This window comes from Penicillium cinerascens, assembly GCF_028974065.1.
Source record: "Penicillium cinerascens strain IBT 15544 chromosome Unknown contig_9_segment0_segment0, whole genome shotgun sequence".
Taxonomy (NCBI): domain Eukaryota; kingdom Fungi; phylum Ascomycota; class Eurotiomycetes; order Eurotiales; family Aspergillaceae; genus Penicillium; species Penicillium cinerascens.
In genome coordinates, this window is record NW_026695296.1 from 392,358 (window position 1) to 412,927 (window position 20,570).

The 20,570-nt window shown below is 50.0% G+C and overlaps 6 protein-coding genes across 6 annotated transcripts; 4 read left to right on the forward strand and 2 right to left on the reverse strand.

The window, feature by feature from the left end:
* Nucleotides 1-1,333: 1,333 nt before the first annotated feature.
* N7498_006956 (uncharacterized protein) lies at nt 1,334-1,726 on the reverse strand (the record flags this gene model as incomplete). Its single annotated transcript, XM_058454018.1, has 1 exon — nt 1,334-1,726. The coding sequence occupies one exon, from the start codon at nt 1,724-1,726 to the stop codon at nt 1,334-1,336; it is 393 nt and encodes a 130-aa protein (XP_058306267.1).
* Nucleotides 1,727-2,571: 845 nt separating this feature from the next.
* Nucleotides 2,572-5,471, forward strand: ace1 (putative C2H2 transcription factor (Ace1); the record flags this gene model as incomplete). Its single annotated transcript, XM_058454019.1, has 6 exons — nt 2,572-2,683; nt 2,731-2,982; nt 3,034-3,281; nt 3,549-3,817; nt 3,880-4,158; nt 4,220-5,471. 6 exons carry the CDS (start codon nt 2,572-2,574, stop codon nt 5,469-5,471), a joined length of 2,412 nt encoding a protein of 803 aa, XP_058306268.1.
* A 1,327-nt stretch (nt 5,472-6,798) lies between these two features.
* N7498_006958 (PX domain-containing protein) lies at nt 6,799-9,787 on the forward strand (the record flags this gene model as incomplete). Its single annotated transcript, XM_058454020.1, has 5 exons — nt 6,799-6,913; nt 6,978-7,207; nt 7,266-8,199; nt 8,255-9,495; nt 9,560-9,787. 5 exons carry the CDS (start codon nt 6,799-6,801, stop codon nt 9,785-9,787), a joined length of 2,748 nt encoding a protein of 915 aa, XP_058306269.1.
* A 538-nt stretch (nt 9,788-10,325) lies between these two features.
* Nucleotides 10,326-12,043, forward strand: N7498_006959 (uncharacterized protein; the record flags this gene model as incomplete). The annotated part of the gene is made up of 4 exons (XM_058454021.1): nt 10,326-11,261; nt 11,322-11,448; nt 11,499-11,618; nt 11,673-12,043. The coding sequence occupies 4 exons, from the start codon at nt 10,326-10,328 to the stop codon at nt 12,041-12,043; spliced, it is 1,554 nt and encodes a 517-aa protein (XP_058306270.1).
* Nucleotides 12,044-12,651: 608 nt separating this feature from the next.
* On the reverse strand, nt 12,652-14,747 carry N7498_006960 (transmembrane amino acid transporter; the record flags this gene model as incomplete). Its single annotated transcript, XM_058454022.1, has 6 exons — nt 12,652-13,157; nt 13,213-13,327; nt 13,399-13,526; nt 13,585-13,751; nt 13,807-14,214; nt 14,272-14,747. The coding sequence occupies 6 exons, from the start codon at nt 14,745-14,747 to the stop codon at nt 12,652-12,654; spliced, it is 1,800 nt and encodes a 599-aa protein (XP_058306271.1).
* Nucleotides 14,748-17,679: 2,932 nt separating this feature from the next.
* On the forward strand, nt 17,680-19,818 carry N7498_006961 (ASST-domain-containing protein; the record flags this gene model as incomplete). Its single annotated transcript, XM_058454023.1, has 4 exons — nt 17,680-17,705; nt 17,794-18,456; nt 18,510-18,652; nt 18,941-19,818. The coding sequence occupies 4 exons, from the start codon at nt 17,680-17,682 to the stop codon at nt 19,816-19,818; spliced, it is 1,710 nt and encodes a 569-aa protein (XP_058306272.1).
* Between the last annotated feature and the right edge of the window lie 752 nt (nt 19,819-20,570).

Sequence of the window (20,570 nt, forward strand, 5' to 3'; positions counted from 1 at the left end):
TGTGATCCGGAGCTCGGGGCTCTCCATCCAACGGGAATCAAATTGGGTCTTCAATATTTTACCATCAAAATCGGTCAAAAAGTTCATTCTATCATATTGCAATCTCTGAAATTCCTCATGCATTTTTCCAGGTAGTTTCAGTATGCCATTGGTGTAAGGTGCGGAAAGACAACCCTGATCTATGTAACTTGAAGAATATATTGTCCCTCATCGAAGTCGGCCGGGCTCCCGATTGTAAACTCAATTAGCAGATCCAATATAAAGTTGCCATTGAATGATTGATTCCCCGCTCAAGAAGCTCTTACCCTACTGGGAAAATAGGCATCCCAAAGAGATACCACGAAATTGCGATATATTCGCGGCATTCAAGACTTCATGTGATGTAAATGTAAAGCTGAAAAGGTTCTTTGGCAGTGATGGCAGTAAGTAGTCAGGGGATTTGTACAGGCTTGGCCCAGGCGATCAAAACGAAAGGTCATGCTACAAAGAACTGGTGGCTCGGGTGGACCGAAGCAGTGGAGAATCCCAGCTTCGCGATTCGGCATTTATTCCCTATCGTTCTCTCCAAGCTCGCGATGCCGGCTTCAGATATTACAACTGTCAACGAACAATGACCGATCGACAAAGCAGAAAGAGGGAGAACGATCACGAGGCCAATGAATCGGGAAACCAATGTCTCTCTCTCTACTTGCGTCGTGGTGAAATATCCATGGATAAAATCATAGAAAGGATCCATATCATCAGGTAGAAAGACCATCATAACGCGCAAGTTAAAGAGCCCAAGAGATCAAATATAGCAGGCAGATGTTATTTGGATGTCATCTGACTTTCTGGGAGTTCAGATTGCCATAATGGCTGACCAGGGTAGGACTCACGTGAGACTCTCCTCCCCGGATAACTAATCGCATCGTGAATAATCGACGCCTGGAACTTCAGTTTGGCGAATCGATACAGAGATGACGACTAATTATTCGACAGATTCAAGACCATTCTCATAAACCTGTACTATTCAAGAGAAAGGACACGTCCCCCTCGGAAAAGGCACAAAGTATCTAGGCAGACTCATTACTGGAGACGGCTCGGGGTATTGACGATCTAGAACGAGATCGCGAAATTCCCGAAGGGCGTCCCGTAGAATTTAATGCTTTTGCCTCACCTTCATTGCCCCAATTCAACCGCCAAGAACCGAGAAGGTTCGCAGCTTGGCCTTGTTCGTCTACATTCGTGTTAGTAATATGGGGCCAACTGTGGCGAAGCAACTGTCGGATGCCACCTGGCACGTAGTAACGGGCGCCCAGCCCTGGGGATCAGCAAAATGCCGCTGACGGGGAAATCAGGCAGACGTGGAGGACGAGGCCGATACGAGGAAAGCGCGCAATTTTTTGGAATGGGCCGAACCATCCGGGAGGCTCAATTCACGTGTAAAGATGGGCCCACACCAGAATCCAAAATCGCCCTGGAATGTGGATCGGACTTGAGTTCCCCCGCGGATGTCCTGGATCAAGGGACCGGTGTAAGGCTGAGTTGAGATCTGGGGGTACGAGGACGGCGGATGGTAGAATTCCGGTGATGTCAACTTGCAGAAATCCAAGCTGACGACGCAGAAGGTGATCTTCGTGGTGAGAGACAGATGACCCCTGGTTGGCAATGAACCCAGTCCAGTTTGAGGCTCTCGATCACGGAGTCTCTCGGAGGGATCAGTGTTCGCGGGCCCCGGTGTTTCCATTTTAAGAGCCCGGTCGTGACCGTATGTTACAACGGCACGAGTCCAGGGGCCGAGGCGGTAACCGCCCTTTCGTCATCCGGACCAATCGGACGGCCCACAAACGGGTCTGAAATACCAACGAAACGAAAGAAACGGACGACTCAGCCATCGCAGCTGATACCCGTTCGGGCGTAGCGCCGTTCGTCTATCAGGCAGACACCAACACGTCGCCATCATCTTTCTCTTTCTACGCCCGGCATTTGATCTCCGCTTGTCCACCTGTTGCGATTCTCGACTTTCTCCATATCATATCCACATCTATCTGCCAGTTTTCGCCCGTGGTTTCGTCCGTGAACTGTTTGTCGTCGTTTGATCCCTTCGTTGGATCCCCTCTTCGCCGTGTATATCGCCGGGGTTTGAGATCTTCAGTCAAGCAACATCCTCTTTGTTCGCATCGTCTCTCGCAAACTGCCTCCCTCATTTCGCCTTCGCTCCTCGAGCCACTTCGAGTGCGACACCGCGTCTACGTGGGAGCGGAAGTCTTGCGCAAACTCTGCTGCCATTTTGATCACAGCCTGGATATCTGCCTCGGGACTCGTTGTTCTTGGCCTCCAGCCGTGAGATATCTATCAGGTCTTTGGTAGACTCTCGAAGGGCGCAGGTGGCCTTCTTATAAAGAGTGTCTGAAGACGAATCAACCCGACAATCTGGCTTTTTGAAGTCTGAGTCGACTGTACGTCATTTCTCGAATCATCTGGACGAGTGCTGGTGAGTCACGGTGATTCAGCCAATCAACCATGACAGCCTGTTCCTTTCAGACCAGGAGTCTCCGAGCTAACGCTGGGCTCATGCAGAGTTCGTCCAATATGACCGCTTCACAGCTCGAGCCTGTCCGGGTTCACCCCCGTCGTCGTCCCGTCTTAAACTCTACTCTTCCCACGCTGGCCATCGAGCCACAGGACACCTCGTCTAAGATGTGTTTGAAGAAGGGAGAGACATTTAACACCCCTACTTCCCCCCCTCAGCCGAGCGTGATCCGGTTTTGAACATTCGTTCTCTGCCTCGTCGCTCGCCTACGTCGCTTGACGGCATTGCAGCCAGTGAGCAGCGCATGGCTTCGATCCTGGAGCGTCTGACCCTAGAAGACCGCGACGACGGTTCAAATACCAGCCAGGAAGGCGACGTCTTCAAGAAGACTGAGCAACCTGTGCACTCCCATGAATCTGACAGCGGCCTGGGCTCATCTGTTAGTAGCTCTGAATCCATTGACGGCGAAGGTATGTTTTCCTCTGACATGTATGCACAGGCAACCGCTCATCACCATTCAGTGAATGCCGATGTTGATGCCCCCCAATCGGCCATCACCGGCCCCACGCCCTCAATCAAGGAGTCCTCACGGCCGCAACTTGGGCTTGCTGCCTGTAAACAAATTGAGCGCTTCGTATTGGTGCCAATTTTGAAGGAAGCTAAACTGAAGCCCTTCCATCCTTTGGTGAAGAGTGTTCCGGCTCGGATCGTGAACAAGCAAATCACGTGCCTCAGGGACCTCGAAAAGACCCTTTTGTGGCTCGCTCCGGTAAGTCTCAATGTTTTTCATCTGTTGTTGCCTATTATTTCCGCCCAATGGGCTGTTCCGGAAGAATCCATTCCCTGATGGGTTGTTCCATCTGGGTCATTCCAAGGCCTCGCCTGACAATACGGTGCCCTTTTCGTCCAATGACGCAGGTCGTCAATGGGCGTCAATGGTGACCCTCCCGTTACCCTGATCGTTTTGATTTCTCTTCTTTCTACTCTTCACCTGTGATCTTGGATTCGAGGGCTCACAAATCTTCGGCTGGTCCAGAAGTTTTCCACCTTACGAACGGCCTATCTCAACTTCGCCGAATTTACGATCCAGTGTCTCCATACTTCAGCTTCTCATTTGAACGACCGCGATCAACGACTGCCCACCGATCGGCCTTACACTAACGGCTACTTCCTTGATCTTGTGTCGCAGGTTCGACGCTACGCTGCCTTGATCCGGGCCAATCGCGACCGGATTGAAGCAGCCCAGGCCCAGGAGGCCCAGGAAACCCAAGACTCGAACTCGGAGAAGAAGAAGGAGTCTACTTTGTATGTCAATTCCTGCCCTGGAGTTCCTGCATTCTCTGGGAACCCAAGTTAACATATGCTAGTGTTCCAACTGCTACTCTGGAAGGCGGAATGTCTCAAAACGGGAAACCCGCCGAGCTTGTCGTCGTCCAGGAGGATGGCAAGACCATTTCGCTGGCGACCGGTCTTCCATACGACATGAACACCCCTGCTACCTTCAAGCGCGCCGTCAGCTTCGATGAGATGGCCGATGAGGGTGTCCAGCGGTCAATGGCACGACGAAAGAAGAATGCTCCTCCCATGGACATCAACCAGAAATGCAACCATTGTGATAAGGTCTTCAAGCGTCCTTGCGATTTGACGTAAGTGGAATCTCACCTTGGTCAATCAATTGATTGTACACGAAGAGCTAACGTCCTGCAGAAAGCATGAGAAGACCCACTCGCGCCCTTGGAAGTGCAGTGAATCTACCTGCAAGTATTACGAAGTCGGCTGGCCGACTGAGAAGGAGCGTGACCGCCATGTCAACGACAAGCACTCGGACACCCCGAGCCTCTACAAGTGCCACTTCCAGCCTTGCACCTACGCCTCGAAGCGCGAGAGTAACTGCAAGCAGCACATGGAGAAGGCACACGGGTGGGTCTACGTTCGCTCCAAGAACAATGCTCGAGGCGGCAGCACCGGCAAGCGTGGCTCGTCCATCCAGGCCACCCCCGGAACTCCCAGTGTCTCTACACCTACATCTCGTTCTGCGGACTACTCCACTCCCTTCTCGGCACCCAGCGCATCGCCCCAGGAACCTCCCATGTTCCAGGACAACGTTCCCTTCAACTTCAACGACCCTCCTGCGCCGGTTCGCAGTGATGACTTCCCCCCTCTCTTCGAGAACTCTCCGTATCAGACCTCATCGGTTGGCATGGGCAACGACTTCACTTTCCCAACCTCGATGAACCTCGATGCTTTCCAGTCTCAGTTTGAGTCGGGAGACCCCGAAGGTCTTATTCCTGCCCTTGAGATGCACCGCCAGTCGATGAACTCCATGTCCATCCCCTCGGCCGATTCGGTTCCCGACCTCATGAGACCCTCCATGTCCTTCGATGGCTCTCCTATGGCTACCACCGACAACAGCGTCACCTTCGATCTGGACTGGAGCCGGCTGGATTACAACAACATGCAGGAGGACTGCACGGCTCTGAACATGCAGCTTCCTACCCCTGCCAGCTCTGACAACAGCGGTCTCAAGCCCTATGTCGACAACTCTATGTCCGCCAGTGCCAACTTCGTGGGCTATGACGCCCCCGGCAAGGTGTCTGGGCTTTCCCCTAATGCCCAGGGCAACCTGATGCTGTACTCTCCGGGATCTGGTCAGGCCGATGATCAATATGATTATCAATACCAGACCCCCGCGGGCAACGACTTTACTCTCTACGACCAGTCACACCGCATGAGTATGAATGCTCCTTCCCATGTGGTCTCGCCTATGGCCCAGCAGGCATCTGCTGGTCAATACGCTCAGCAGCCTCAGCAGCCTCAGCAAAACCAGCCCATGTTCCCCCCTCTCCCTGACCGAGACTCCGCTCTTCAGGACATCCAGTTGTGGGCAGAACAGTCTCAGCAAGGCACCAACTACGACCCCTACATGGGGCCCAACGGAGAGTACGAATACATGAAATAGGCGGCTGGTTTCCGTTCCTCATTTGTTTATGAGCGATGGGTTTCCCCTCAGCAAGCGATAATCCGATCCGATGTTCTTCAGTTTTGTTTGATTTTTTTTACCGAAATGAGTCTTTTCAAAGGCCCCTGCGCCTCCGTTCGCGGGGTGTTCTCGGCTCTAGAAGAAGTTTCTGACTGGCTTTCTGAAATGGACCTAGTCCATCCTGCTGCTTCCGCTGTGTCGGGCGCATCTATTCAAATTCCATCTACTGAGAACCCGAGAGGGACGGTCATCGTGTATTCGAAGGCTGTCCTCAATAGCCCTAACCACGGTGCAGCTCGGGGACTTGCATGTAGGTCTTTTAATGACTCAATGCCAATTTTTCTATTACCTTCCGGTTCCTCCATCCTTAAATCCCAGTAGTATAGAGCTTTTGTCCTCGTTCTGTAAATACTGTTGGACTGAGACGAAAGCAATTCATTATTCCCTGATGACTAGACCAATAAAACCACGAACCGCCAACAGTCAGTCATCGGATGATGGCAGCGCTGACGTTGCCACGGTGCCAAGTTCGCGCAGGTGATAGGCAGCATGATATTCAGCCCTGCCCCACGCCGACGTCAACTCCCCACGGAAAGTAGGAGGCGACGGGCCGCGTCAGGGCCGCTACTTCATCATAGGGCTGGTGCTAATGCAAGTGCGTTTTGGTCACCTCGCATTTCTCTGGTGTTACTGGAGTAGATCGGCAATCATCCATTTTCTGACATAGACCCCTTTTCTATTTAGCCTCCGTCAGCTTCTCAATCTGTAACACTGTAGTACACCAGGGTTGTAGCAACGCGAGTATCGCGTGAGGACGGCGGAAGCACAAGGAATGGGGAATGCCGGTCTAAAAAAAAACAAGCCAAGTCGCTAATAAAAACTAAGACGCATGGAACTTAGTAGACGAACAACACGGGCGGAGCACAAGGACGCACCCGACTCCGTACGGTCCCTCCGTTGGGCTCGGGTCAGCGCCGCTTCCTATCTTATTCCAACCTTCTCGGGTGACGACATCATCTCCCCACTTCCCTTGTTCACCTTTTCGCCTTTCGCCTGTTGATTACTTCCGTAACCTTGTGTGCAATTCCCAGTTCCCTAGAGATTCAATTTGACCCTCGCGAAGCACAAGATTCACCCCGCGAGCCTCGCCCGCACTACGACGGGGCTGTGATCGGCTATCGAATCTCGGCATCAACGTGCGCGCCCAGGCAGACGAATTCTCCTCTTTTCCAACTATTTATGCCATTTAGAGATTGGGTATTTCTTTGACGGCTTCCCTCAGACGACTTGAAGCTATACAGCGACGATGCAGGACACGCGCTCATCGGAGCCTGCATTCCCCGGAAGCGGCAAAGGTGGAGCTGTGTCAGAACCACCAGCGACCGCGCCAGGACAGATCCTGACTGGCAAACAGGAGCACTGTAAGGCAGCATGGTTTCCTTTATTGTGTCGTTGCCTGCTGACATGATTTTTTTTGCGCTACAGACCTCAAGCGCGAGCTCATCGCTCGGCAAGTGCGCGGCGAAATCTCCGAGCTGAACTCGCCTACCGCGCTGCAACGATTCGGCGCGCCGTTTCGGTCGGAGTTTGGTGAGGTTGCGCCCGTCGACTCGGAACTACCTATCCTTCGCTATATCTTCGTGCACCACGTTCGCAACTTCCCCTTTCTCGACCAGGCTCAGGAGAAGCAGTTCTGGCAGGACAAGCTACAAGTGGTGGGTTAACTCCGGATCTCATGCTGGATGGAGAATGAACATTGACGAATTTGGACAGTTCCTTGAATCCTTTGCCAACAAGCATGTCTCATCATCGGAAGACCGGCTGGAGGAGACAAAGCGGAGGAAACTGGCGCGAAAGTGCGAGAAGCTTGTGGAGTTGATGATGGTATCCGGTGTACCGACTGCGTCGGGCTACGAGGAGCGCATCCAATTTTCTGAGATTGAGGTCGTTGACCGCGGTGCCAATGATAAGGGTCTGCTGGTGAACATGCCCGAGGGGAATTCCATCAATGGTTGGGATGTCAACGTGGCTGCTGTTCGGGTCACTTCTGTGAAGCGCACAGTACGCTATCACCCACACGCCGAATTTATTATTCGCGTGCGTCGAGACGGTAAGGATGATATCTATGTTGGCAGAAGATATGGAGAGTTCGTCAAGCTCCACCGGAGACTGCGCACCGAATTCCCTGGCAAACACCTACCTCCTCTCCCTCGCAAAAACAAGAGCTCTACTTCATCCAGCTGGTTCGGGTCTAATGACGATGATGCTTCGTCTGTCTCTTCTATTTCAACCCAGGATGCGAGCCTTTCCGATGAGAGGACATCCACGACCGGCCGCACCCTGGCCCCGGGAACTGTCCATCGATCAGCGTCGAAGGGGTCGATGCGCGCATCCAAGTCGCCACGTGCATCAGCGGAAATCTCCAGAGAGACTGTTCTTTACAGAGAAGAGCAGCGCGTATCACTACGTGCATTCCTTCGAACGCTCCTGCAAAACAAGAAATATGCCGAGTCGAAGTCGGTGGAAGAGTTCCTAACCGCAAAGCCCATGACACTGAACGAAGAAGAATTGATCGATGTTCAGCGACGAAAGGGCATGGATGCAATCCGAATCGAGGAGCAGAAGCGCTTCTACGAGATTGCTAGGCAACGCGCTGCGGAGTTGGACGTTTATATGGAGAAGTTCCGTCGGGATATCGTGGAAAGCAGTAAGTTGGCGCATACTTCACAAGATTTTCCGTGTCCGAGCTAACATTCTTTCAGACGGGTTGACAAAACTCTTTGCTGAGATTAAGGAGAAGAACACCATTGCGGAGCTCAGCCCACAGTATCAGAAGTTTGCTGAGTGGCTGCGCATCGAAGTGGCAGCGACCGTATACCACTTATTCCTTGCCGAGGATAACTCACCTGAGCTGTTTGCGCAGGCCAAGAGGATTCACGGCCTTGTCCCTTACACCCTGATGAAGAATGTGATCCGTATTGCCAACCCCGCGGCTGTCATGACCGGTGTTCTCGATCTCTTCATGGCTCAGCCATTCGGTTCGCGGTCGCTGCTCCAACGTATCTTCTCATTGACCTTGAATGAGAGTATCAAAGACTTCCAAAAGTCAATCAATTCGCTAGCTGCAAAGGTCGAGGATAGAGTCCTCACTGATAAGCTACAGAACTTCGTGAACGCAGAGGAGTCGATCAAGAACGATATTCGTGAGGAAGCCGTGAACGAGGATGTTGATATTATCGTGGCCATTCTTCGCTCCGAAGTTATCTCCCCAGAGCTTGGCCCCGAGCAGATTGGCAAGGTGTTTAATGGATGGGTGGCGTGGAACAACGCCGTGGACAACGTGGACCTGGAAATGCAACAAGGCGCCCAATGGTTCGCTCACATGAAGCAGCTCTTGAAGCTCTACACCCGACAGCGCGACAAGTCCATGATGCTCAGCATTGTCGAGGAGCCCACCACCCTTCAACTATTCCGCGACCTCTTCACCATCTTCTACGAGCCGCTAGTCAGGGTATACAAGTCCGCCAACGTCTACAGCAGTATCACCGACTTTGCCCAATTCGCCGACGATGCGATTGCCGTGATCGAAAGCGCCCAGCGCCAGGATGCCTCGGCAGACCCGAACCAGACTGTCCAGTCATTCATTGATCTATGCGCACGCCACCAAGACAACTTTTACAAGTTCATCCACGAGGTGCACCTCCACGACAACGGCCTGTTCGGATCCCTCATGTCATGGATCGAGGAGATTCTCGACTTCTTGCGCAAGGGCCCGACTGGCGGCAAGCTCGACATGAATGCTCTGTTCCAGGGCGCTGCTGGCTTCGGCCAAATCGACAAGGATGTCGCAATCGCTGAGATCAACGCGCTAGTCAAGTGGCAAGAAGACCGCAAGCGCTGGCACCTAAACAAGACGCGCCAGAAGATGGCCGCAGAGGGCACTGGCAACGACTCTATCCCGGGCGCCACAGCCTTCAAGGGCAGCGACTTTGGTCTCGACGAGGTATGTACTAACTACAATACTAATCCAACCGCCATGTCTAAAAAAAATACTAACCACCTCCTAGGCTGATCTGGAAGACCTCACTATCTCCGACGAAGCCTCCGACTCATCTGATGAAGGTTCCGCCGAAGACGAACAAGATGACCCGATCGCCGCCGAGCGTCGCCGACGCATCAAGAAGCAGGACCAGCTTCGCCGCACCGCAGGAGAACCCGTCAAGCCCGACGTGACCGAGATCCTGAAGCTTCACGAGCCGTTCATCGTGATGTTGCGACACGTGCTGGCCGAGTAGACATGTCAGTTTTGAACTTACAGCGTTCCTTTTTGCTCGTCTCTTACTCCCCTACTTTGCATGGTCATATTCATTTTCGCTCGATACAATATTTATCCATGGATGGTCTTACTGGCCTGGTCTTATTGCGTGGTTTATGATGAGTTGAATTGCTATGACTAGACAGATGGTTTGCTTGAGTTATATCATAAATAACGAGAAATAAACGTAAGAAAAGCTATATAGAAGGACATCATTTTTTGGGAATTATTCCATACGCCTCCTCTTTCCACTTAACTACTGCCTAACTACTGCTTAACTACTGCTTAACTAACTATTGGCTGTCATACATATACCAGCCGCTTTGGGCTAAGCTCTATCTACCGTGTCTAGTGACGCGGCGAACTGAGAATGATATGTTGCAGGAATTAGGTTGCCTATATTTCCCATCTTTCCCAAAGTTCCCAAAGTCACTAGGAAACGTCGGCATTGCTAGATAACCTGACACATCATCACATTTTCAAACGTCTCGGCCCTCATACCAGCTAGATTCAAAAGAATGGACCCGGAATCAGCCATAATGGATGCCTCCGACCGGAAGCTCCCCTTTGATGTGCGAACAGCGACGGTGACAACCCTGTATGGTCTCTTGCAGGCCGGTCAGACAACCGTTGTTGAGATAGTCGAAGCCTATCTGGCACAGATCGAGAGACACAACAAAGCTGGGCTCGGCTTGCGGGCAATTATTTCAACTGCACCTCGGCAAACAGTCCTATCATGGGCCGAAAAGCTCGATTGCGAGAGACGTAATGGTAAAGTCCGAAGTGCGCTACACGGGATCCCCATTGTCGTCAAGGATGCGATAGTCACATCCAAGGCGCTCGGCATGCCCACCACCGCGGGAGCAACCGTTTTTGACAAGACCTATGGAAAGAAAAATGCAGAGGTTATCGACTCGCTACTACAGAGTGGGCTAGTCATCCTCGGGAAAGCTAGTATGACGGAGTTTTGTGGCCTCAAAGCGCAGTGTATGACGGCTGGCTGGTCTGCCATTAACGGCTTAACTCAATCGGCCTATATCCCAGGCGGTTTCCGTGAAGATGATATCTTTATCGGTCGCTCCGGCCCTGGAGGTTCCTCCTCTGGATCTGCGGTGGGTGTCTCGGCCGGGTTTGCACCTCTATCTTTAGGAACCGAAACGTCCGGCTCGATCTGTATGCCTGCGAACCGCGCAGGCTTATATTCCTTGAAAGTGACGGGTGGAACTATTTCGACAGAAGGACTCTTTACCCTGAGTCGGGATTTCGACGGACTGGGCGGTATGGCCAAATCTCCTGAAGACCTCGGATTATTAATAAATCTGCTAAATGGAACTCACAATTCCGACGCCCAGTCCTTGAAATGGGAGGATATTTCTGTTGGGTTCGTGGATCCAATTGTATGGAACGCTTTCCAGTTTCAAAAGACGCGTGACGAGGTCGTTGAGAAGCAGATTGTAAGCCTATAATCCTATTTCATAACATTCCGGAATCAAAGGCTGACCAGACGACACTAGCTTGATGGATACGAATGGGCAAAATCTCAAATAACTCAACGAGGTGCTAAGGTCGTCTATCCCATTAGACTACCTGCTATGGAGGATCTTCGCTACGACGGGAAGAGTGTCAATCATTCAGTTTCATGTGAGGAGTAATCATCAATCCCGAAATTGCCCGTATTTACAAACCTCTAGTTTTCGAGTTTCCAGAGCAGTTTCGGAAGTTCTGCGCGCTTTTGGAAGACCCGGAAGTGAGATCAGTCCAGGAATTGATCGATTTCAATAACAATAACGCTGCACGCGCCATGCCCAAGCGTAGGTTGCAATTTGTGGGACTTCAAGAACAGTTAACTAATAGATTTACTAAAGCACACACCGACCAGACCGATCTGATTCAGACGCTCAAGTCATCGATGACTAGTGAAACCGTTGCTGCTGCAAAAGCCCATGGTAGGCGGCTAGCCGGTTCGCAGGGGATTGACATCGCTCTTATAGAGAACGAAATCGACATGATCATCGGCCCGGGGGACTGTTCCATTTGCGCAGTCGCCGCTTTAGTCGGCTACCCTACAGCTATGGTGCCGTTGGGTCGGCTTGAGGGCCCAAGGGGAATGGGCCAGCCCCAAGGGCTTATGATAGTCGGAGGAACTAGAGGGGAAAGTAAGATTTTGGACTTTATGAAGCTATGGGAACGAGTGATTGGTCCATGGAGAATTCCTCCTTTGCTACAAACCGAGTGATAGGCGGCGACTTGAATTTATGAATAGCCTGTGCTGTCTGCGAGATTTTGGGTACTTTTCCAACAGGCAACCCGTTTCCCTCGATTCCTTCACCTGCTGAATCTTGATATATCGCCAAGTTCTACTCTCCAGCAAGACCGGGAGACATATATCGCATCAGTTCGATGCCAAAAGTCACCAATAGTAGCATCTATGGGTGGGAGAATAGTGGATTGTTAAACCATTGATCCGCAATTAGCTTCCGCTCGGTTTACAACAATTCTATATCTCCTCACAATTGTAACGTAGCTGAGGGCTCTTAATTTCCTCCACGTTGATACTTCTTTGCCCACGATGGTCATTTTAGGGCGACTAGCTATCTGCAATACATCAAGTACATGTATTTGCATTTTCACTTTTACGAGCCAATTAATTTCACTTGATATAAATCGGTGCGCATACTACAACATTCTCCGCATGGCTTTTCGGTATAAGATCTGTATTTTTGCGCGCACGCAGTGAGGAGCAAAGGGATATAATGTTCTCTTGTTTATCCCTAAGGGCCTAGCTAAATATGCCTGCAGTTCTCTGCGTGGCTTCCTGTAAAAGTTCTAATCTGACAAGTTCCCTTACACCGGTGCAACACATCCCCAAGAGGTGGCCTTAGAACCCTTATGGTTGAAGAAGAGAATGAGGGCCTCGATTGCCGCCCAGGTTCCCATACCGGAAAGGGCAAGCCCGCCCATGAAGTATAGAGTGCTAGCAATATTGAGCCACAAGCTTTTGGTGTATCCACGAACCCATCGTGTCCAGCCGTTATCCAGTCTCGTAGTCACACGCGTGACGGGATTGAAACCTTCTCCGGGAAGCCGTGCTCCAATCTGACAGCTGTAGCCAACCCACAAAATGGCAGGGAAGGTGTAGGTGAAATTGAGGATCAGAAGCGCGCCAACGAGACCTGAAACACCGTTCAAATTGGGAACGGAGGCCGCAACAATGAATGCGACGATCCAGTAAACGGGACCCAAGGCATACCACATCCAGCGGCCTCTCCGAGTGGTGATTGGGGGGAAGCTGAATACTTCTTGGAAAACCTCGATGTAAACAGTTTTCATACCGATGTTGAAGTACATGACTAAACGCAGCGTGTTAATAGACCAGTGGCATAAATATGTAAAGCAGACACTTACTGCATGCGATAGCACTAGTCAATAGACTGAAGACATTCCCAACAGTCTGCAAGGAAAACGGCTGCACTGCAGTGGTGATGATTTGGGCAGAATACTGGCCGTAGAAAGAGTAGACCTTCAAAATTTATGGTCAGTTTAAATCTTCGTCTGTGCTTGGGCCATGTCAACAAAAGATAAATGACTTACAAAAACACCGAAGAAAACGTAGACGATGCAGATGAAGAACTGTGCGCATATCAATCCCTTCCAAAAGTCCATTGGGTGACGCATTTCAGCCAAGAAGGCCACGAAGAGTAGAGCACCGCCCCAACTGTCTGTTGGTAGGAGTCAGTCAGGGGTCAAAACGGCTCCATTGAAATGGGTGATACGTACAAACCATCTGGTTAATGCCATTCAGCTGTCCGGCAAATCCGACTGCTGCGGGCTGATACGCCGTGGGTGGTGGGCCGGCAAACGTCTTGATAGGACCAACAGTATGAATGAGGGTGTTGGCTGTGGTCACCTGATAGTCAACAGGGAAATTGGCCGCTGCCACCATACTGCATGACGCTGTTAGAAAATTCCACAGACAATTAGGAGTTCGAAGCTACTCACACAATAATAAAACTGGTAATGTTCAACCAAACGGCCCCATTGGCGAGCCATCCGACATGCTGTAAGCCACGCATCAACCCGGCAAAAATACCAAAGGCGGTAAAAATGACGAAGCAGACAATGTAGCAAATCTTTCCTCCCGAGAGCTGGGCGATGATCTGGCCACTTCCAAGAACCAAAACCGCCACGGTCAAGAACTGTTGAAAGGCTTGCGTGACGTTGATGAAATGGCGTGACTTCTTGCCAAAGACGCGGAAGAAAGGGTCGCCATAACTGAGGATCGGATACCGGGACGAGTCAAGTCTCATGTAAACACGCCACAAGATCCAACCACTGATTCCAGCGGCAATAGAGAAGATGATATAGAGAGCAACCCCGGGGCCGTAACCAACGGTGGAAAATGCGTATCTGGATTCGAGTCAGCATAATTGGTTCGCCAGGTTGACCTTGGAATCAAAGACGTACGGAGTGCTCCCCCAACCGAGGATATCCGTGGTAATCAAGAAAAAAACGGTTCCCCAGCTGGCTGTTTTCAATGCCCTGGCCGCTGTCTTCCATTCCTCCTCAGTCACGGCGAGGTCATTGGCCTGGACGACAACTGCACCTCCTTTGTCGTCGCCACTTGTCTCACCCTCGGCTTTCTCTCGCTCCTTCCTCTCTTCGTGGTGAATGCCATGCGAAAAACGGCCCTTGAGGACCGATTTCAAAGTGACCGGTCCGTTCTTTTCGACGTATTGGCGGTTCCTCGCTACTTCGTCCATACGTTCGATCTCAGCCCAGTAGGTATATTCCTCGAAGGTGACCGTGGGGTCGACACGAGCTTCGAGACCCCAGGTACGCTCCATGATCTTGCCATTGGCTAGTTCATCGTCCTTTTCTGGGTTCGACCGAGAGTCGATGACAGGCTCAATGGTCATGGGATCCTCTGTGGGGACGAGCATGATGAAGAAAACTCTCGAAGATTGGCTTCGATGAGCTCGGAGATGAAACTAGATAGACAAGACTGGGGAGTTCCAGAGGGAGGATTCACGTCCGGTAATAAAAGGCCAGTTCAAGAGGGGCACGCTTAATCTTCTCCGAGACAGTTGCACCAAAGGGGCAATTCTAGCTTATCCGGCCTCCGTCGGGTATTCCAACTCGTAAACCCACTCGCGCATGGATCCTAAACCAATGGACCGGACTATCGTTGGAAACGTATCCGTGCGCCGTACTCTAGCGGACGGCATCCAGCCCCTTCCTTCGGCCACGCGATGCTACCGAGATAAGCTTACGGGGGCCATGCGACATGTGTGTGATACGGGGAAGTGGAGCCAAACCTCCATTGGAAGCGACTTAAAGTCCGATATCTCTGGTATGCGGTCTGTGCATGCGAACTTGTTGATAGAGGAGGAGGTCCGTTCACTGGGGAAGTTATCTAACAGTTTTGATTATTATCCTGGGAACATGTTGGGGTAGTCTAAGATGGGGTTGCATTAAACCCCGGACTCGAAATAACCTAATATGATTGGGGAAGCTGATCAGGATAGTGGCGGATACCACGTTGTGGCGCCGCTAAGCTACCTTATAGTCTTGGCGGCCACTACTAGATATGCCAATGGGGGCGGGGTACCGACGCTGATCCGCTGACCCAAATTATCCTCGGCCCATGCGACTGATATTTGTACGAGGGCTGGAGATGCCCGGGGCCGTGGATAGCCGGAAACGAAATGGGCGGATATTACTCCGTATTATCGGGTAGTTTTGATTGGTTTCTCGCACCAGAGTCACCTGCTCTACAGCAGAAATAGGCTTGAGAAAGGTAAGTCCCTCTGCTCACTGAGGCTGAGCAAGGCTGAATATTTCTTGATTCCAGACCTCGAGGGTTGCGCCGCATTCAAGAACGACCGCCACACGAAGCTAGTGTCTAGAATCTAGGGATTATTTTGCTCCCGGTGGCGGGTGGCGTATCCCTCTGCCCCTTTTTGCTCACTGAGTAGAACTGAGCACGCCCCTGAGCGGTTTTATGCCAACGAATACCCACCCCCTAGACATACTTCATGAAAATCAGGCTTCCAAGGTTAGAAGAACGACCGGTACCAGGACAGATAGATAGATCTACTCGGAGATCTACACACTTTGCCTAGTCAGGAGCCAAGCTCCAGATAATGTTTTTTTAGCCCCATCTGTATGCTTTTTGTGCTTTTGTACCGTTGTCCCCTTAATAGAGGTCTGATGTTATTAATGTGGTCACCGTGGTCTGATTGACACTGGGTAAGAAGCAAATACGGTGGAATCTATTTAATTAGCCTTACCAATGTATCCTATTTATTGAAGAAGCTGTTCGTAGGTTAGTCGTTTGCTATTCAAGTGTAGCGCGGTATACCAGGGGTCCCTATGATATCTATGGTCCCTACCCACGCCGTGTTCCTCACATAGTGTGCAATTTAGGATAAGCTACTGCATATGTCGGAGACTTGTAACCCATCGGTTTGGCTTAAGCTTGCTAGCTTTTTAGGCTAGGCGTAGATGCTTCGTACTCGCCGTACCTAACTGTTTCGTCATTTAGAAGGTCGAGCTAGTGGAGCTAAAGACATAATAACAGTATCTAGTGAGATGAGAGAGTCCAGACCTCGGTTATCTGCAGCATTTTTTATACGTAGCTAGATATCGCTATGAGTGTCAAATCCATAGACCCTCTACTTTACGTTTGCCCGTCGCAGCCTACGACGTCACTGGCACCCGTGCAGCATTTGTGTCCGTTGCTCGTACACTAAAAAAATAAATGAGCATAGCTAAATTTCGGAGGATTTAGATAGACTTACCGGCGAACCAGAGTTGCATTGGACCGTGCCGACTTCTTTGATATGACAGTATCCAGGGTGCCCTCCTTCCACCGTACAGGTCTAAGTTCCAAGGTAAGCCTTGTGTACCTTGTTCATCTGATCCTGAGTCAAAGTTAAATAGGGCTACTTACACCACATAAACTCTGGATCGGAGGTGGAATGTAGTTAACAGCACGAGGAGCCGCAAGGATCGGATCCTTACGGTGCAAAGAATCTCGAGATGGCGAAGCAAAAGTAACGCCTAAGATGGCAGCCACTGAAAGAAGTATTGCGTATTGCATTGTGATAAGAATTTCACTTTAGTGAATTTGAACAAGGCGTGAAAATAATTGATGTACTGAATTTCTAGAGACCTCGCCCTAAATTTATATTCCCGTTGAAATAGAGTTTCTAAAAGATGATACTCGTATTTCAGCTTGCAGGACCACCTTAGCGAATGTAACATGCCCCGCTCCATGTAAGAGCTGAAGCCCGGGATTGGAAACCTTGCCCTGATATCGGATCGTTCCTCTCCCTACCGGTTGAGTTGCATCCAGCTAATCCAGTACGACATGCTCTGCCCTTCCGTCGTCGCCTAGCCGTTCAAGTGTGTTACCAAAACATTTAGTCAAACAGAGTTGCTGATTCCCTAATGCTTATCAGAATATAGATCAGAAGTTAGTAAAGTAGACTGTTTACGCACCAATTTGCTTCCGTGAAAAGTTAATCTAGGAGAACGGACCGAGAAAGTCAAATTAATCCCGTTCCTAGTATGCTAGCTTTCTGTGGAGTACGGTACTTCTAACCCCTTTTCCATTTTTGGGAGGGGGCGTTTTTAGAGAGTGGGGTATGTAGCATCGCATATAATTTCAGCCTCGTCCATCATCTCTCCATAGTGCTCTATTGAATTAATACTTGATTTGATAGATAACCTACCACTTCCTCTGACTGTGTCTACGCCGTACGATACACAGGGAACCCGGTATTGTGGGAAAGACATTTGGAAAGAGACTATTTGAGCTTGTCCGGGTACACCTCCGCATTACCCTATCAACACATCGTCCTAGTGCTTATGTCGGCCAAGAATGCATCTAACAGGTATTACATGCCTCCCTCCCATGCTATTTATATTTCATATCTACAGAACCTGTGCTGTTCCCGGTTCTGACTTGAGGTCATATTTTAGCGCGAACGACGCCAATTTTGATCGAACGTTCCACCGGTTTGTGACTCGCCCGGACATTGATGCTCCAGTATGGACGATCCGCCATTATCAGGACAAATCAGTTCTTGCACCAGGATACTGGTTTGTAGCGTTTTATAACGGGCTAAATCAGGCATCTCCCGGCCCTGCCTGGATTGGTCCGCACATCTACGACACAAATGGGGAGCTTATATGGGGGGGAGGATCAGCATTCAACCATTGGAACATTTTCGATTTTGGAGTCCAAGATGAAGGAATGGAAAGGAAACTTACACTTCTTTCCGAGCATGAGGATACAGCTTTTATTCTCGACAAACATTACCAAGTGCAAAAACGGGTACCCTTGGTAACCAAGGGTGAAAAGAAGCCAAATATTCATTCCTTCCAGGTATCTAATGACGGCAAGCGAGCCCTCATATTGAACAAACCTCCATTGGAGATAATTCAGAAGGTATCGGAGCAAATAGGGCTTGACATACCATGCTTAGTGGAATACGAAGGCTTCCGCGAACTTGATTTAGAGACTTCAGACTCTCGTATTATTTTCGAATGGAATGGTCGAGACTGGATTAGCCTCAACGAGAGTACATATAAGAGCTATGACGGGAAGATCGAGTCAATGTGCGCTAGAGGATGGGACATACTGTTAGTATCATACACCTAGCAACTTTTGGAGATACTAACCAAAGCTACTATAGTCATCTCAATTCGATAGCCAAGTTTCCCGACGGCGATTATCTGCTCTCGGCAAGACATACTGATGCTCTTTACAAAATTTCGCATAAAGATGGGCATATCGTATGGCGGCTAGGTGGCGTGAGATCCGATTTTCAAATGCTCGGTCATTCAGCATTTTCTAGACAACACGATGCTCGACCCCAATCGCAGAACCAAACTCATACTGTTATTACACTTCTAGATAACGCAACAGGAGATGGACCTTTTGCTTCGAGTAGCTACAAGTACTCAAGAGGCCTCGTTCTCCTGCTTGATACAGTGAAGATGACAGCTGAGGTCCTTATCGAATACCCGCATCCGAATGCACATCAGATAAACTCACGAGGCAGGTAGCAGTCTCTGCATCTCAAAAGCTATGCCTATTCTTTGCATGACCTAACAGGGCTTACAGGCAATTTTCAGAGTCTTCCAAACGGTAACAAATTCATTTGTTGGGCCTATTCGAGCCGAATTTCGGAGCACACTCCTGATGGTCAGATTGCCATGCAAGCGGTCCTCTCAGTGGACGCGGATTCTTATCGCGGGTTCAAGTATCCCTGGATCGGGCTCCCATCTCGTCCACCCGACCTCCATACTGCAGCTGTAAGGGACAAAGGCAACACCTTGACAATCATACACGTCAGCTGGAATGGTGCATCAGAGGTCTACGAATGGCACTTCAAAATGCTCGAAGATCAGGGCGGTGTACCCATTGGGATAGCCAGACGTAAAAGCTTTGAGACAAGCTTTATTCATCGTGATTACGCAGCTTGTGTCTTTGCAGAGGCATACAATGAGGAAGGGCATCTGCTTGGTCAATCGGAGGTTTTCTTCACTGCGCCTCCAACAGCGGCAGGCCAAGACTTGGCGGAAGCGGAAATAATCGATCAATCAGATGGGCGAGCAAAACAAATCAAATGTTTTGCTAAAAGTCCAGAGAGAGTGGTCTCCGAAGAGTCGTCCAATTCTTTCCCATCCAGCTCCACTGGAATCTTGTTGGCGAATGAAGCGCAACTAAAAAATCTAGTGGTGAATGCCTCAATTGGAACGGAGATCTACTCTATGGACAACGTGCGTGCTACTACACTAGCATCTTCACCCAGTTCAACCACCAAAAGCTTCATCGCCATACTCCTTTTGGCCTCAATTGCTGCTACGGTTAAGCTCTGTCTTACCCTTTTTCGAAGGCGTAGATCAAGGCCGTTGCGGGCTATACCGGCATCTCAGCGCAAAGATCCGGAGGACGGCCGCCTGTTGAAAGAACAGGGCCTGGAACCAAAGAAGGAATAAGCTCTTCACAGACAAAATTATAAAGCGAACGACTATCTTAGACCTGTGAAGACCAAGACACAGGCGAGGATCACGTAATCATATTTGCACTATTTGCCTGTCCTATATTTAGTCTGCTTTCCTTTCTTTTGCTTCTGTCGGAATGAACGGGCTATGGAGGCCGGATTAATAGATAGTCCGAAAAAAATTCTTCTATAATCAGAAACCCCCATAAATTGCTAGATTCAGGGGTATAGCAATATAGAGTCTTTTTCACCGCTGATTGGCCCTTATATTACGTGCTCCGATAGAGACCAATACCAGGACAGATAGATAGATCTACTCGGAGATCTACACACTTTGTCTAGTCAGGAGCCAAGCTCCAGACAATGTTTTTTTAGCCCCATCTATATGCTCTTTGTGCTTTTGTACCGTTGTCCCCTTAATAGAGGTGTGATGTTATTAATGTGGTCACCGTGGTTTTATTGACACTGAGTAAGAAGCAAATACGGTGGAATCCATTTAATTAGCCTCACTAATGTATCCTATTTATTGAAGAAGCTATTCGTAGGAGAGCCGTTTGCTATTCGAGTGTAGCGCGGTATACCAGGGGTCCCTGTGATATCCTTGCCCTCCTCATCACCTGACTTTCGCTTTCTATCTGATCCTAGGCTTCTTGACATCTCCTATTCTGGTATGACCAACCAGATCGTCACAATTGACAGTTATCTTTTCTAGACCCCATTTCCAACTATACTTCGCTAACGCCCAGC